The sequence below is a fragment of the Falco peregrinus genome, chromosome 2, assembly GCF_023634155.1.
Source record: "Falco peregrinus isolate bFalPer1 chromosome 2, bFalPer1.pri, whole genome shotgun sequence".
Taxonomy (NCBI): domain Eukaryota; kingdom Metazoa; phylum Chordata; class Aves; order Falconiformes; family Falconidae; genus Falco; species Falco peregrinus.
The window spans coordinates 56,097,294-56,115,831 of record NC_073722.1 but is presented as its reverse complement, the minus strand read 5'-3'; the positions used below and the strand labels follow the sequence as shown (position 1 = coordinate 56,115,831).

The 18,538-nt window shown below is 38.4% G+C and overlaps 1 protein-coding gene across 1 annotated transcript; it reads left to right on the top strand.

The window, feature by feature from the left end:
• Positions 1–4,845: 4,845 nt before the first annotated feature.
• On the top strand, positions 4,846–17,228 carry YIPF7 (Yip1 domain family member 7). Its single transcript, XM_005232115.3, has 5 exons — positions 4,846–4,961; positions 5,973–6,139; positions 7,862–8,007; positions 12,510–12,691; positions 16,875–17,228. The coding sequence occupies exons 1-5, from the start codon at positions 4,846–4,848 to the stop codon at positions 17,035–17,037; spliced, it is 774 nt and encodes a 257-aa protein (XP_005232172.1). The 3' UTR covers positions 17,038–17,228.
• The last annotated feature ends 1,310 nt before the right edge of the window (positions 17,229–18,538 follow it).

The following is an 18,538-nucleotide window of genomic DNA, read 5'->3' as shown; positions in this document are numbered from 1 at the left end:
TCTTGTGGTCAGCTGCTGCTGTCACTGCAAAAATTTTCAGGCTCTTCTGCTCTGAGTTTTATTTTACTGTTGACTAATAGCTTCAAGGATCTTTTCATTACTTGCTGTCTGTTTTTCCTAACATCTTCTGGTCAAACCAGTCTGGGACTGCCTCTGGTTTGTAGATTTTGCTTCAAAGTCTCTGCTAGATGAGGTTTGTAAAACTTCTGTCCTGCAAGGCATCATTACAAAACCTCCCCTCTTTCACAATTACATTTGAGACACATCAGATAGCACTTATTTAATCAGGAGAATTGTTGTCCCATTAAGGAGTGACGGTTCATATTTACTGAAGCAAAATCAAGTAAAATGCCTTGTATAAATATAGGTCATCAGTGGTTACCTTTTCCCACTACAAATCTTGTTAGAAAATAAATTAATTTGAAATGAGCTGGTTTCCAAAAGTCCATGTTGATTGGATTCATCAATTCAGTTTTTTATTATTTGAGCCTATAATTTGATAGGATTAATCTCATGGTGATGAGCCAGTAATTACTCAGGACATCTTATTTAGCCTTTGATAAAATGGCCTATTTACTCAGTTTCGATCTTCTCAAAATTTCTTGTTGTTTCACAACTCAACAATGTAAAAAGTTTTTGACCAATTCTAAAACATTTAAATGCAGAAATTTAAGATGTTGTTTTGAGCATTTCTAATTAAATGTTTCTGTCTTTTTGTTTTGTTAATGCCTTTACTTTTTAATCTAATGGAACAAAGTACTGGTATTATTCTATCTGCTTCTAATACACTTGACAGTCATCGTTTCTCTTGGTCACTTTCCTATCAACCACTTAATCTTACCTTCTTTACATTTTTTAATCAACTGCCTGCATCATCATTTCTAGCTAATATTATTCTCCGTGTTTGTATTTTAATGTCCATTCATATGCCTATATACATAGGGATAATAATGTAGTATATATGTATAATACATGTAATAAGGCATATTGTCTTTTAATTTTATCTATGGAGAGAAATATAGCTATAAGTTTCAATTTTAACTTCATTTTTTGTGGGTTTTTTTTTCTAATTTTCAGGTGACTTTTCTCTGATATGTTAAACAGCTATTAAAATATCTTCAGCCATTCCCCACTACTAGTCATTGTATTTTTTTCTGTTTAAATTCCTTCTCTGAAGGGCCTTGTCTGATAATTACTCAGAGTTCTTATCTGGCAGCCCGCATGCGTGTATGTATGAATATATATTTGTATGCAGTGTGTATATATATATAACTTTTCCTAACAGAAAGTAGCAGAAGTAAGCAAGTCATTTTTGTAATTAAAATAAACAGGAATAACCCAAGCAAATTAAGTTTTATTTATCCCTGATTATTATTATTTTTTATTTACATTCTGAAGGACAGAAGTTAATCCTATATTATTGCCCCTGCTGATTTGGTATAAACAAGATTAAACCATATTATCTAAACTAAGATGATTAGGCATTATAGAGATTAGCAGTTTGCTAAGAATTGAAACTGAAGATTCACCTTGGTGGATGTAGCAGCATGAACTGTTACTCTGGAAACCGCAGAAGTTTAAGAGCATGAGGGAGGCTTAACAACAGCTGTAACAGACACCATAGTTAATTACAAGTAATTAGCAGAAACAAATGTTATATTTTTCTACTTCTCACCATCCTTCACTTCTGGGCTCTTTTTTGAACATATGTACTGAGTGAAAACTTGGTATACTTCATTTTTTCTTATTTAAAAATGCACCTATATTATAATTTTTTCATAGCATTGTACTATGTCATGTCAGGTACTAACAGGACATGATTATTCTCCTAATGAAGTGGAAGTCATCTGGCTTTCAACCTCACAGAATTTAGTATGCACCTGAGGCATAGATTAATGGCCTGATAATACATTCCATTTAATTTTCCATTCCTTAAATTAACCAGCCCAAGTGCTCATCGGGAAGCTATCCAATAAATAAGTAAAAAAGGCAGCACCTGTTATGCTTGGTTAGGTACCTGATACTAAAGCACGTGTAAATAGAAATGCTGACTTTGAAGTTTAAATGCTATTTCAAAATCCATACTGTGCTACAAGTTTTCTAGTACCCAGGACTATAACAAAGGTTCCTCATGTTTTATTCATAATGGGTCAGGTAACGAAACGGATATCACGCTGAGCATTGCATGGGAAAAAAAAACAAAACAAACATGAATCTGATGCCTACACACTCAATAAATAAAGGCCCTCAAAAAGCAGAGTGGAGTTCCCTGTCTTTTGAGTTGAGACTTGCCCTGATCCTGGCATGGTGGGTGCTACACCGCAAGAGAGTGCTTTGCAAATGGACAACGGCTCCTGGGGAAGGAATGGGATAGGGGGATGTGCCTAGAAGATGGGGTCCTGGACATGGACTATTGAATGGACCTGGCCCCACAATGCCTTCACCCTCCTTCTTCTGTTGCAGTCCCAAAATCTTTGTAAATACCTACTTAAGAAGGAAGCTCTAAACTACAATCTAGATTCTTGGGTTGAAGTATGTAGAACAGTATTTGTTCACTTTGTTCTGCTTTCCTTGAAGACTCCTATCCTTTTCTGCTTATTATTCTTAGCTCTCGTTAAATGCTGGCCATGATATTGACAGGTTGTGGCGGTTTTTTTCCTTCATATGCATCTGTTCAAAGATCAAATTTAAGATCTTATAAATAGCACTAAGATCATCCCTGTTGAAGCAAGAGGTTATTTTAGGTGTTCTCCAACATGTAAATTCGACAGAGTGGAGTTTTCATGAAATATCTTAAAAAGTAAGTAACCTCAACTCCAAATTCTTTTGAAAAATAAATTTATCTTTTCTGAATTCTGTTATACAGATTATAGCATGCCTGGTTAAGTAATTATTTCATTCCTTATAGTGACAGCAAAAATCATGAAAGACTTACTGGAACTGAACTGTTGAGGTAGAGGTACCAACTAAAGTTTTTTAAAATATATTCCATGTAAAATCTTTATTGAACAAATGCATAACTGGTGTGCAATTCCAGATAAAACTGCAGTAATTAGCTTAGTACAATTAATTTCTATTAATTCATATTTACAATGTAAAAATTGTTTTGCTTCTAAATTTGGAAATCCTGTACGATTTGTTAGCAGTTAAGAAAATAATATAAGAAAAACTTCTACTCTGAATGATCTAGGTGAATGAAATAATTGGTTCCCCACAGATGAGTCTGATTATAGGAAAAGATTTAGAAACTTTAATATGCAGCATTTCAAGGTCTCTGGTGAAATACTAATATTTAGAACTCTTACCTTATGAAGAGATTTTCAAAGATCTGTTGCATAAGCAGCATGTGCTTGATAAATATAGAGGTAACGGTGAAAGTAAACGTGATGTGACAAGCATATTTTTCCAATGGCATTTGGAAAGCTGGAAAAGTGGGCAAAAGTGAAGAAAATGGGAAATGTTAGGAGAGATAAGTATCTTATATGAAAATCTTAAGTAAATTGGATATGGTTATGTTTATCAGTCAGGTTATATAACTTCTCTGTGTGTTTTAAGATTTAACTACATAAATGCTAGCAAGTGGCAAAACACATGCATACATCTATGCATTTACAGGCAAACCCTGCTCGGACTGTTTCCTAAATCACTGAGGAACTTTAGCTGGGGGGAGAGAGTGCTCAGGGGGATCTCATCAATGAATATAACCCCCTGATGCGAGGGAGTAAAGATGATGAAGTCAGACTTTTCAAGACCCAGTTGGACATGGCCCTGAGCAGCCTGCTGTGGGTCCCCCTGCTTTGGGCAGGGGGCTGGACCGGGCAGTTCCCAGAGGCATCCTCCAGCCTGAACCTGTGGGTGGCTGGGGGTCTCCCTGAACCAAGGCACTGCTCCGAGCAGGTGTGACGTCTTTGCCATCTGTGGCTCAGCATCAAGGTAACACTGAGGCGAAACAGGGTCAGTTCTTAATCTTGTGGATCCTCTTACTCAAGGCACAGAAGGCAGACCTGCCAATTTTGAAGCAGTTTTGTGGATTTATAGTCAGCAGTGCTAATAACGTTAAGAAGCACCTAGACCAAATCTAAGAACTAATAAAATATCTTTTCAATTGGAAACACTCTGTAATTCTAAAAGGTACATGATGCATTACAGAAACAATGTGCTTCATTTTTTATGTTGCTTATCTATGACCCAAACAGTCCTGCCTACACACAAGTATGTGAAATGGGCCCAGTGTGTGCAAAATTCAAATAGTTATAAAAAAAGTCACAACGTGGAAGGGAAAACAAGTTGTTCCTTTCTTAATCTAATCAGTCCACAGCTACAGAGCTGAACAGCAGGAATGGGTCAGCAGGAATGAAAGATGTGTTTAAATGTGTTTTCTTTACTATTCAATCATACAGTATGCTATCCTTTTCAAAGGCAGGTAGCTAACCGGTGAGAATGTTTCTCTGGTACTCCTAATATGCCAACTAGTGTCCTTAAAGAGAAATCACAAATTCTGTGAATGCATTTGTATTTTTCTATTGGTTTTGAAATCCAGAATTACCTCCTGAAAACGTTAATTTCTAAGCATTCTGATGTGACCAAAATGAGGAAATCTTGTATACTGCTTGTAAATTAGTATACAGTAATTAACAGTAACAGAAGATTAATTTCTCTTGTTACAACAAAAGAAAGTAGAGTCTTTTTTTGTAAATTCCAAATTATCATGCATTTCTACAGAAAGATTCTCTTGAGTTTGTGACGTTAAGGCTTGTTATTTTTGTTTAAGAGAATTAAAAACATAGGTACTGGGTTGTTGCAAAGACTATTTTATTGATAATTGCAATTATTTTTCCAACCAGAATGTCAAATTTTGAGCAGTTTCACCTTGACTTTTACCAGTCCAATTATACCATAGATGACCAGGAAGAAGGTTACAACACTTATGGGTCTAACAAAAACCTCTGTGGAAGCAGAAAGTAAGTATGCTAAAAAATAATAATAATAAAAAAAGATGGCAATATATCTCGAAGCTGAAATGAAACTAATGACAAAAACCAGTATACAAGTGGCAAAAAAGGATTGCATAATCAATAGAGTGGAAGTTTTAGTGGAGAAATACAAACCATAACAGTAGAAAGACAGAAAGAATATTTTTTTTTCCCCTTTATTTTTTAAACCGTTTGGTGACTTCTGTCCATAGAAGAGAGACACTGAGGGGAAGAAGTTCTGAGGGTTTCCCCCTTAAGGAGATTTCAGCACGTCAGCAGTAGGAGTCTGGGAGTTGCCGCAGCTTCCCTGTTCAGCAGCTGATGGATCCAGCAGGCTTTGGGTCTTGCAGGAGCTTCAAGAGATCATCTAGACTTTCCCCAAGGCAGAATCACTTTTAATTGAACCTTTCTTTGTAAAGGATTGGGTTTTGTGCTACTTCTATATCTACGGATGTTACTGGTTGTTTAACTAATTGGAGTGACTGAGCTTCATGTTATTAACGTAGATTTTAGGTCACATATATTGCTAGAAATTCTTCAAGCTCCTGCTCATATTCAAGACAAAAAATAATGTCTAAATATATGGCTCTGTCATTGGCAGTATGGACGTATCTGAGGAGTGTCACCAGGCTGCTTGGCAGAAAAGTCAGGAGTGGCTAAATTTGTGGGTACCCTCACAGCTCCTCAGTTCCCTTTGCCCCCACCCCAGCCTGGGGGCTTGCACTGTGCCATTGCCTGAGCTGGGTGGGCACAGAAGCAGGTGCAATGGACTGCAATGTGCTGGCAGGCGAGCAAAGAGCCCTGCCTGGTTTCAGGGCAGACTGCAGTGAAGGGAAGCAAAGCCATGGTCAGTGGCTTGGCATTCAGTACACACAGCAGATACCGTGCCCAGAAAATTTCCAGGTTCTCCAAATTGAAAACAGGTGAAAATTTAAACCACGGTACATGATGAGCAGCTCTAGGCTATGTGTTATGCTGTGATTTGCTTTTTTGTCCTAGGAGCCAGACAGGAGAACAACCTCCAGCCGGTGCTTTTGCCCCGTCAGAAATGCTTCTGTCCTCTCAGAGTTACACGGGTCAGATTTTGCAGCCAACATACACTCCCAGCACCCTCTCTCATCTTAGTTACACTGACGGATTTGATGAGGAACCTCCTTTGCTAGAAGGTAAAAATAAAACTGTGGCTGATATGCGTGGTTCCTGGGGGTGCCTATACTTTTCTTTGCCAGCTGGTGGTAGTCACTAGAGGAACAGCAGCAGAGCTGCCAAGCCTGGCTGTGTTAGCTTCAGCCAGCAGCCCCGGCCCTCAAACCTACATTTTCTTGTTAGAATTCACCATGGATTAATTCAGCCTTATTGGCATATATAGCATATACTTTACTACCACTAGATGACAGCATAACAATAAGGTTTGCATTCACATTTCCAAATACTTTTTTTCCTCTCTGTGCTTGTCCTGCATATATATTGAAACATCTATAATTAATAAATACTGATACTAATCCTTTTTGCATATCTAGTAATAAATTTAATAGTTTGAAGATGCTAAATAGCTTGTTTCAGTGGAAAAGAAATTGAGAAAGCTGCTTTCAAATTCAATTAGTTGAGCATTTAACTACATGAACAATATCATTCTTTACGGTGACTGAACCATCCTAAGGGTAGTGGCTGATTTTGTAGTTTAAAAATATTTGTGCTACACTTAAAAAAAAAAAATAGAGAATTTTTTGGGGATTACTTCAGCATGATGCAAAAAGAGCATATTCAGCCTGCTTTTGCATACTGGAAGGCAAGTGGAGTTTTTACTACTTAAAAGATAGTACTACTGTATGAAAACCAGCAAAATCACTCTGTTTGGAAGAGATAACTGCTAGATCTCTCCTTCTCAAAACTCCAAGCATTTAACTCAGATGCAGCTCACCCGGCAAAAAGGATGTTGAAATACAACTGCTTCTGATCCGCAGGGCTTCAGAGAGGTTCCTATCTGTGTACCACATAAATCTGACCAAAGACACACATTTTAATACAAAATAACTTTATATAATGTTTTGGCTCAACTCAAGATGATGGTCAGTGGAATATGGTAAATAAGGTAAATAATAAAAAATAACTTGGCTTTCAAAACAGATCTAATACATTGTCAGTCTCAGTAATTCTGGCACCCAGTTCTGAACCTAACTTTTCCCTTACTGGAGCATCTCAAGGAAGATGATTACTCTTGCAAGCTGAAGTGTTTCTGCAGAAGTTATAAAAGAAATCTTTGTCCCAGTAAACTTTATGGCAGAATTCCCACTGACTTTTATGGGGAAGAATTTTGTTCTGTTTCTAGGGGTCCTCAGTAATTACTTTTTAAATTCAAAAAAAGCTTATAAATCACTGTACAAGGTATTATTAACTTGCCTTGAAGGGACGAATGTCATTTTTAAGTGGCTTTGGCAGTTCAGGTTTAAGACACATCTCTTGTCAAATTTGCCAGAATTAAAGCATATATCTCTGTCCTTGGTGTTACTAGAGCCGCTTGAATTCTGCAGTTACTGTTAATTAGCGTATTTTTCAACATCTAAGTTAGTGTGGCATTAGGTATATGTGTTTTAAATACAGGGAAAACAAATATTAACTAAAAATTGCTGAGGGTGGTTTTTGGTTCACCGCCTAAAATAGGATTTAATGAATTAATATTCCAATTTAGAATCAGAGCTGACTCTGAATATACTGGATATATAGCAGGGACATCATGTTCTTACTACAGACTACATCATCCTACAATATTATTTTCATTAAAGCGATTAATTTCTTTGCTTGTTTGGGGTTTTGTGGTATCTCATGGGTTGATGTAAAAGCCTTGTTTTCTTGTGAGCAGTTAACAATCCTGGAATTTCTCATTGCAGAACTTGGGATCAATTTTGAGCATATATGGCAAAAAACGTTAACAGTTCTAAATCCAATGAAGCCCGCAGATGGCAGTATTATGAATGAGACAGACCTCACTGGACCTATGGTTTTCTGTTTGGCCCTTGGAGCAACGTTGCTGCTGGTAGGATGTGGTAGCAGTCTCAAGGGGTTTCTTTTCTAACAAGCTAATGCCTGGGTGATATTGCATGTGAAGTAGCAGAAAATGTAGTACTGGCATAAAATGAGTCATTTGCTGCTGTTTGTTCTGAGATTGCATACTAAAAAGTCTCATTGCCTTGAGGGTACCTGCATGAAGTTTAAATGTAATGTAGATGTAATACAGGCGAAATGATGTATTACTTCCACTGTAAACAAAAGACCACACCATTTTTTTGGGGGTGGGATTTAATAGGAACAAAGGACAGATCTGTGCTGTGTATATCCTGGGGAACACCTGAACATCCTGCCCTGAACACCTAAAGCACAGCAGTGTGCACTAGGTAAGGACCTAACAAGGAGGTTTTAAAGAAGGGAATAAAAAGGCATAGCAGACCAGCCCAGTTTTTATAACACTTTTGTTACTGTTTTGAAATTATCTTCTCTCAATGTTATTTTGGGGAGTGCAGAGTTATCAAAAATATTATCTTTATGTAACTAGAATAATTTGAAAAAGGAAATGGAAACAGCCTTTTCCTTCCCACCTTAGATTTGCAATACCTTCCTATAAATATTGCTAGTCCTTTCTTAGTTTATATTCTTTTCCTACACCATCTGCTAAACAAAATATGGTAGCCTGTGTTTAAGCTCTTTCCTCTTTATGAATATAGCTTTCCCACAGGAGGAAAGTTGAACAGGGATTGTACAGTACTCCAAATTCATCTATTTATCACTGACAACAGGGGTTCTCCAGTGCTGCTGAGGTACAGCTCTGATTGTCGGCAGCAATTCATCAGGCAGGGATAAGGTGGGACCATTCTGGGAAGGAGTTTGCTGCTCTGCAACTGAGGTGAGAGAAATGGGGCTCTAATTCTCCATTTCCTCTATGATGAATAGTGCTGAATCAGAAGACTCTTGCAAGTCCTTACTCAATTTGTAATGTCAGTGCAGTACCTTTGATGTGCAAACTGCAATATAAATGGCAAGTATTACTACTATTTATGTCCCTATAAAAATAAAAATCTTTTAAAAGGATGGAAAAGGCAGGAGGAAAGGGAATAAAAGGAAAGGAGGGTGGGAAGCTCCAGAAGACAGGCTATTTTCCACCTGAAGAAATACAGGTATGAGGGGAATAAAAGCAGAAAGTGTCGAACTGATTATAATCAGGAAAATGGAATGAAAGCTAACAGAAAGAAAGAAGGGGGGGGGGGGGGGGGAATGGTTGCTGTTGTTTTTCCTCCTGAATAGCCAACAATTATAACTAATTAAACTACTACTAGTGAAATAAGGTACTTTAATTACCATATTTATTCTGGGATATTAAGCATTTCAGGTGTTATTAGAAAAAAAACCTATTTTCAGTGCTCCAGTTTTAGGCCACCAGAACACCTCTGATACCATCTAGTGTTTTTGTGCCACAACTTCACAGCAATAAGTCTGTGGAATTTCCATGGGCCATCTTAGAAATTCAGGCTGTTCATTTTATCATGGATGCATTTGAATACTAAAGTGGCTTTTCAGCTGTGTAAGCTATGGTAGCTTTCTGTACTTGAATAATAATTCTCTTCTAATAGCACCAGGAAGATAATCTGGTTGAGAGCTTGTTTCCAAAAATAATTTAAAAATTTTATTTAGTTTCAGCTTTTTAACTATGGAAAAATATGCAAAGATATTCTTCAAATGGTAACAGTTCTTTCAGAGTGCAGAGAAAAAGAAGAAAGCTTTGTTAGCCTGGTATCAGGACTTGATCTTCCTCATATTCGCGTAAAACCAGGCAGCTCCATTGCAGATAGAGAAACAACAGCAGTGCGAAAGTTAGCAGAAGCCCAACTGTCAGCTCCTTTGCATTTTACATAGTTGTTTGTACAAAATCAGACTTCCCCATCCACTTAAGCTAAGGATAGTAGTACCCACTCTAGGCAGATGCAAACAAGCGTACAGAGTCTGACTTTCTTCTAACCTTGTTCCTTCTGCAGGACAAATTTAGCTCTTCCCATTCATCAAAGCCTGTTAGACTCATCAAGCCTGATTCTGGTTTTGCTTACATCACTGTGAATTGGGAGTATTCCCGCATGTGTGAGTCAATATATTTACATATGTTAAGGACTAGAATTGGAACCAACGTGTTCAGCTGCTCTTTTTTCTCCTCATTCCCCTGCACCACAAATCCAACGTTTCACCAAGTGGAGTTTCCAGTTAGCTGCCAGTGCTAGTGCTCCCTTCATCTCTGTCTCAGTAATTTCTTAATCTTAAACTAAGCTGCTAAATAGTGCTGTGTAGAATAATTAAATACACTGAAAAAACCAGTATAAAGTATTAGCTTGTAGTTGTTTGTTACATCTGTTTGAGACAGAGCTTTTCTTAGTTGGTCTATAGTAAACGCTGCCCCAAACCACTGGGGATGTTAAACTTACTACAAATCTTTAATGACCAAAATTGTAATTGATAATAATTTGAGATAGTATTGCTCTCCCACACTCTCTCTAGCTATCAGTAATTTTATTTGGTGAAGCAATTATCCTGATTGTTTTATACCAGTAGTATGCAAATACCAGCTGTGTACCTAAATAGGAAGGTTTCTTACGCTGTTCATTCAGGAATAGTTTATTCCTTTATGGTGGAACACAGTGGCGGGGGGAAGGCCAGCACTCGGGATGCTGCTATGATATAGATAACCCGGCTGTGCCTTACCTAACCTTGAGGGCTGGAACCAGGGGAGATCTCAGCAGTGAGCCAGGTCAAGCTGAAAACAGGGTAACGGTGCTGGTGTAGAGGAGGGCTCGTTAACTGAGGCTGCCTTTCACATAAGCATGCACTGCTCTCCAGCTAGAGCGGGTGAGCTGTTACCAACCTGCAACAATAGGAATTTCAGGTTGTGTCATCTGTAGATTAGGCTTTCTCCACTGCATTTCTTTATATCTGCCCAGCTCAAATACGTCTGGCACCCAGTGCTCAGTTTCCACCTGAATGGATAGAGGAAGGGGGGGAGGGGGGGGGGGGGGCGGGGCGCATAGAAGAAGGGTCCTCAGACTTGGTACCCCCTAGGTTTTATTAAAATGTATGGATAAATAAAGTGGGAGATCTTCTCAATCCTCCCTAACGATCATGAAAGAGATACTTGTAAATATTGCAAACCATGTAAAAACCTTCAATAATGTTTCCACCTTATCCATCACAAGGAAATCCAACCATAAGCCACAAAATTATTAGGAAACTGAGACCCTCTGTTAGTTTTGATTCTCGTGTGGTTTGTCATATGTAATATATAATTTGTGCAATATATAGATGTGTGTGTGTATGCACAAGCTAACCTGTGTTTTCCATATGTATATGCATATGTGTCAGGAAGGTGATCTTCATTTGAGTTTATTCCATGGTCCCGAGTTAAGGGCTGAGTCCCAGTTTTGAGCTTTCTTCTTTGAACATGTTATTATTAGGATGTGAAGTTCCAAGACAAAACAAACAAAACCATCTTCATCTCAATCACTGTTTATTTCTATGTACAAATGTTTATTTCTGACATACAGATGTGAAAAAGACAATATTGCATAGGTGACATTCAGTATTTCATTTGTTAGAAGCTTGAAGAGAGAGAAATTTAACAGTCTTTTGTGAGTGTTCATTTTTGGGAGCGAACAATGCCCTCGTGCGTGGAGGTGATCCTTCAAAATGATGGCAGGGGGAGAAGAAATGGGTGGTGCTGTGGCCACTGTTGCCTGTTGTACTAGCTTTGTGTATAAATCAGAAAGCATCAGGCTCCAGGCTGTCAGGCTGGTACCTTTCACAGGCACTAAATTTACACAGAATAAAACACCTGGTGGTTGGCTGGTTTTTTTTCATTTGTTGGAACAAAACCAGAACACAAGCTGACAGTTACTACTCAGGTTTATGTTGAAATGAACACGTTGTATTGATCTAACCACAGAGATGTGTCTTTCTCATGGTAGCCAAGGGGATGAATGGACACATTCACCCTGAAAATCAGCAAAGTTTTAGTAGTTTTTTGCAGACCTGCTTAAAGCTGGAGGTTTGTAATAAAATGTGAAGCATAACAAGTGAGTGAAGTCATCATTTTATTTAGGACACTTTTCCACAGCCCCATATACACCTATTGGAAAGGTGTTTCCTGACACTAAAATGTGCTTTCCATATTTTTTCCATAGTTTGTTACCAGTTAGACCTTCCCAAGTCTCACCAACCGGTTCCTGTCATTTCAGAGCCCAATGACAGTAAGACTGAGAATCAGCCTTACAACTTGCAAGTTAGCGACAAGCACATTCTTGCAATAGTACCTTGGCATTTTCTGATGCAAATAAATCACCCAAAAGTATCAGCTGTGATTTACAATTGAACTGATGTAGGCGAAGCGGAGGGAGAGTGTCAATGAGAAGTAACAAACCCAGTGCTTGCCTTCTGTCTTCTCCCACCTCTTTGTGATCACTTGCTCATTTCTGACACTTCATGCCTACTTACTTATACTTATTCCAGGCAGGAAAAGTTCATTTTGGCTATGTCTATGGCCTGAGTGCCATTGGGTGCCTTGCTATACATGCTCTACTGAACCTGATGAGCGTCCCAGGAGTCTCACATGGCTGTGTTGCGAGTGTCTTGGGCTATTGCCTGCTGCCCATGGTGATCCTGTCCTCTTCTGCAGTCGTCTTCTCGCTACAGTAAGTACCAGTCTATGGCAACAGGAATCATATGGAGGACAGTAAGTCAGAAGGCTGGTGTTACGCAAAACATTTTGTAAATGGTTAGGTAGTGAATTTTGGCTTCCAAAACTGTGAAGAAAAACACCATTTTGTTTCTGTGCGTAGGTGGAAATGAACAAAATTGGACTTTGTTTGAGAGAGGTAATAAATATTAATTTTAATATAAGTCCTTAATTCAACTGTTTCCCACTTGGACTGAAAGTGCCTTTGATTTTAGTAGCAACCTTAGATACGATTTTTGTTTTGCACAGCCAACAGTGGCCAAACTGAGGTATCAGTTTTAAAAGTGACTGCCAGACTTTGTTTTTGTATATCTGGTTCTGTTCCTTTTTTGTTCATAGTATCAGGCTTCCATCCTTATGCTTCCTCTCCTTCTGTAGACCAACTTCTGTGTGACAGAACAAAATAATCAAGAAACCTTTAATGATTTGGAGCATTAAACCCATTGTTTAACATGCAGTAGAGTTGTAAACCCTGAGGTATAGTTGTGGTATAATTGCAAACCTGAAAATAACTGAAAACTTTGAAAAAACAAATGTGTGGTGGCATATGTATCTGTGCTTGTGTGTGGGGGTGTTCAGTAATATGACTATGAATAGGAAATCTGTATGCAAGCCTCTCCTTCCTCCTCATTTGGTAAGCCTCTTGAGATACAGGCTGTGTTTACCTCCCTGTTCACATACAGCAAAGTACAAGGAATCTCCAGGTCTTGCTTGAAGGCCTTGAGCAGGACTTTCATCCATCATTAACATGTTATTAATAATGGTTCCCCTCCTTAGTCTTTGTTGTTCACTCACATTTTAACTCTCCAGTCTATAATATAGGGGACTTGGCAGCTGATGAATAGGAAAGCACCTCTGTTTCTTTTCTTTGGAAAAGCAGCAATCTTTATATATATATATGTGTGTGTGTGTGTGTGTGTGTGTGTATGTGCACATATATGTGTGTATATATATATACACACATACATTCTTTTTAAAGGAAATTATTAGTGGGATGAAAATTTTGGCACTATCCTTGTTACGTATTTCTGTGGAGCTACAATGGGTTAACCTAACCATATTCCATGATTTAAAGTGTTTCTGAGCTGTCCTTGATGAGGTGAACAGCAGTGACACTGAAGAAGCCATTTATTCTCTGTAGAGAATGTTCTCCTACATTCCCATATTTTCTTGATTAACCTGTTTAATAATCCACCCTGATAAAAGGTGCAGATGCATAATCGTAGGACAGATGGGGTGAACTCCAAACCAGCTGTTACAGCTGCACAGGGTACTGTTGTTTGTACAAGGAATCTCCAAGCACATGCCACACATTCATAAAATGCTGTGAATTTAGAGAAAGCACATCTTTTGAAAATCTATAAATACTATACTGTGATAGCCTTTACAAAACTAAACCATTATTTCTGAAATGAATTTATAATGTTAAGTGCCTGTCTACAGGATTCTGCAGTCCTTTCTCATTCACTCTATGAAGCTGCTTGAACACAGCAAGTACCAAGGTTAACTATTACGAACATGCTATTAAAATTAAGTGGCAACTTTTAAATCCAACATGCATTTCATTACTTTTAATTTTAAAAATTATTGAAGAATGGCAAGGGGGAAAACAGCAATACATTCCTTATTTTTAAAATATTAATTAAAAAGTTATTTCTGTGTATTTCAAAGTGTAAAGAACTAACCTCAATGTTTATTTCCACAAAAAAAGTTCACAACATAGTGCACACATCTATTGCAAAGATACACACTAATGCAACAATTTTCAATTTAATGATTAGCTATTTCACTGTAACTGCATAAAGCAAAATATGGAACATTTTGGGTGCTGAACAGTACCAAAGAGAAAAACAGTTCTCTTATGCAGACTTGCATGGTAGCAGATTTGTTTGTGCGCATCTGTGCTGACATCATGTCTGAGCCCAAGCTGATTAGGCCACCTTTCTGGGAGGAACATCAGCAGACTTTTTTCCTGGGCAAACCCAACAATTCTCTACTATCAAATCCCTGAACAGACTGGTTAAGCCATTTCCTTAACTAAACAGTGAAGGAAATGAGTGTCAGAGTGGAGAAAGATGTTCTTAGACCTAGCCGATGGAAAGGACCAGTTTGAGGACTGCATCTGCAGGTTGTGAGAGAGAGGAATGGAAGGAGTGGAGAGGGTCCACCCATGTCTGTCTCCCCAGCTCAATCTCATGCCAGTGCACCCCTAGTCCTCTTGATCACTGTGAGCATGGCATCTGCCTTTTGCCCTTCTCCCATGCTTGAGGATTTGGCCCTCATGGACATGCCAGACGCAAGCTCTCTGCTGAAGCCAAACTCTTCCTTTTGGCAGTAACATGCTGTTAGACCAAGGACTGAATTTATAAGTGCACAGAGGTGTCTCTTGGCTCCAATATGATTTTATGTCACCTTTCCATCCTGCTCACTGCCAATCTTGGAACAAACCATGAGGGGCTTTGGACTTCAGTGAAAGGCAGAGCAACCACAGCTCTAAATCATACTGCCTTGTGATGGCCCCCGAAAGAGTCATTATACCTGCTGAAAATTGTCATCACACGGTATGTTCCTGTTGCATCCCATCCCTCTGCCAGCATGGGAATCTGCTCAAAGAGCCATCCATACCAGCTCAGAATTTCTGGCTAACTCTTTAGGTGAACGTCTTAGCATCTCCACTTGGAGCAGCGGCCAGGAACTTGTTTCGCAGAGCCCAGTGTAATTTCCTTGAATGCCACTGTATAGGTATAATGAACACTTAAACTGAGGATATTAAATCACATGGTCTTTAGTGTTTTACTTTTATTGGGTTGAAGTTGCAATGCGGTGCTGAGTCACCTTAAAATCAATACTCTCCTTCCTCCTCCAACGTCCTAAGAGCTGACAACACCAAGTATCTTATTGGCCTGGAGACTGGATTGCCAAGAAACAAACTATTTTATGTGATGTGATTGCATTAAGTAAGTCAATTAGATAAGGAGAACTTTACTTATCACGGTTTAATTGCAATAATAATATTAGTGGAGATTATTTCTGATAAATGGACCGAAGTAAGTATAAGTAGTCTGTTTCTCACTTCTGGTTCTATTTTGCTGATCCTTTGGAAGAGTGGGGCACAAGGAGGTCCTTTAGCAAGTGGCAGAGGTTCTTTCATTCTCAGAGTCCTTGAGACTGACACAGTGGAAGTGTGCAAAGCAGCCGATCTCATTATGTACTTCACCAGCGTATTACGTGCATGATCTCATGCATTTTACAGAAGCAGGCTGCGAATACAGAGTGCAAAGAAAGCATATGTGAAACATCATTTATTGGCAAGATTTTGTTCTGACTTGGTTTAATAGTGAGCTTTCTGCAATCTACAGGAGTATTTAAGTGGACTTGTGGCTATAGTCCCATAATCGTCTGTTCTCCAGGCCACCCTGTGCCTGAGAGGTGGCTGAACGTAAGTTCAGAAGGGCTCAGCTGTCACAAAGGGGCAGTGTGGGAAGCCACCATCCTCTCCAGAAGCATGCAGAGAAAGATGCCAGGATGAGCGAAATACTTTTCCTCAATGGTTATTTTCCCATCCCTTACTTTCTACTCGGTATGCACCCTTTTTTAAAAGGCCAGTTGAGCTTTCTCCTGAGAGACAGTCACCACCTTTCTACCAAGTGAGCTGAGGTGTCAGTCTTTAAGAGCCTCATTGCCTCTCCCCAGAGTCCAAAGCACACTTAAGTGTTACAAAGATGCAACGTTTCCAGGTCACCAGGCTGCCTGATGGAAGAGAGTAGGTCTGCAGTGTCATTTTAGATCTTAACAACTTTACAAAATAATTTTGACTGCTAACTTTAAAATTAGACTGTAGCTGCTGCATCTGCTGGAGCCCCAGAAGATTTATTTGGAAATGCGTTGTCCTTTTAGCAGTACTTCTGATGAAACTGCTGCTTTTATCCATGCTGAAGAAATTACCTTTTTGTTCCCTATTACTCTTTTAATTTGTTTCTCAGGCTTGACTTCCATTACGTCAGTCAGTCCTTGGTTCCTCCAGCGACTGCTTACCTTGCCAGCAACAAGCTGCTAGACAAGAACTAGAGTTTGGTAAAATCTGATGCTACATTTACTAAAAGTGGACACTGTTGTGTTTCTTTTGTTTTTTCTCCTAGGGGGATCCTGGGAACTTTGATAGCTCTGCTTATTATTGGATGGTGCAGTTTGTCAGCCTCCAAAATTTTTACCTCTGCATTGGCTATGGAAGGACAGCAGCTTCTTATTGCGTACCCGTGTGCTTTACTTTATGGATTGTTTGCACTTCTAACGGTTTTCTGAGATGTATTTTCAGGTAGACTTATTACAATCTGTTTGTGGGTTTTGGAGGGGCAAGGAGTTATTTATTTTTAGATTGCCTAAAGTTGCATCAAGTTCCATTAACAAAATTTGATATATATGCCGTACCTTTTATTAGTCTAATGGCTGATAATGAAATAAAAAATCAAGATAACAGGTAAATTATTGCAATAATGGTGTTCTGAAAGTCTTAGAGCTTAAAGAATAACATTTGTGTTAAGAAGGTAGTAAAAGTGAAAAAACATTAAATGATAATTTCTTAAAAATTTTTGTTCTGTTTAATATATAATACATATACTAGAGAGCAACTGGAAAGCAATAATGTAAATATTTAACAGACCTAGGTAAATCAAGTGAAAATACAAATTTATTTGCTTCAAAAAAAGCCAGTTTACCATCCCATATGATTACTAATTAATATCCAGAATTTATGTGTGTGAGTTTGGGATTTTTTTAACAAAAGAGTGAATGGCCCTGCTTTGTGATGTTGAAGAATTGTCCAAGAGCAGATTGCTACAACAGAGGGAGGAAACTAGGAATGTCATCTTGGGTTTGCTTTTTTTTTTAAGAGGTGTTGCTGTCCAAAAAACTATTGTACAGTTTGTAATGCACAGCAATGTTATATTTTAAAATTGCCACTAAATCACCACCTGCTGTCACAGCAGAAAAGCACCACACAAAGCAAAGGCAACTCCTAAAAATGTCTCCTGAAAGGCAGAACTGTATTTGAGCAAGCAAAATACAAATCTCCACAATTTTATCTGCTCCAAAAAAATCTATTTGCTCCTTTTAGCTTTACAGGAACCTAACATTTTTATAATAGCAATGAAGCACAGAATGCACAAGATGATGTTTCAAGATATAATATGAGAAGTATCAAGCCATCAAGAGGAAATGGAGATGTGTGTGCAGTCATAACAAGAGCAGAATCCAGTATGCAGTGGTAGAGAAAATGAATGTAGCTGTAGAAAGAGCTAGGGAAAACAAATAGATGAAATAAACGGGAAATGTGAAGGAAATAAATGGCAGCAGATTATTTCATCAGTGTTTTAGGGTGCCTTCCTTCTTGATGTATATTTTTATGATCTCGATTATCCTTAGTTTATTCATTATTTTGAACTCTTTGGTGAAATGCCTACAAAATATTTTTCTAGACACGGGACCAGTAATTCTGTGAGAGAGGGTCCTGATACTGCAAGCGCTCATGCAGAAGCTTAGTATGGCAAAACTGCTCAAGAATGCGTAAAATGAATTGTGTTCCTAATCCTTTTCAGGTCAGAGGTAAAAGAGATGATCAGTTTGTCTTCAGGCTATTGACTCTGTTTCTGAATTGAAAGAGCCTTTGGTAAAAATATTTCCCTTTACTGGCATATTTGTTTTTTTAAGAACTCTGGTGCAAACAATTCCGGGATTCATTTTACTGAACTCCAGTGGAATTGGTTCAGACTGTGGGTCATAAACAAAAGGTAATGCGTACTTAGAC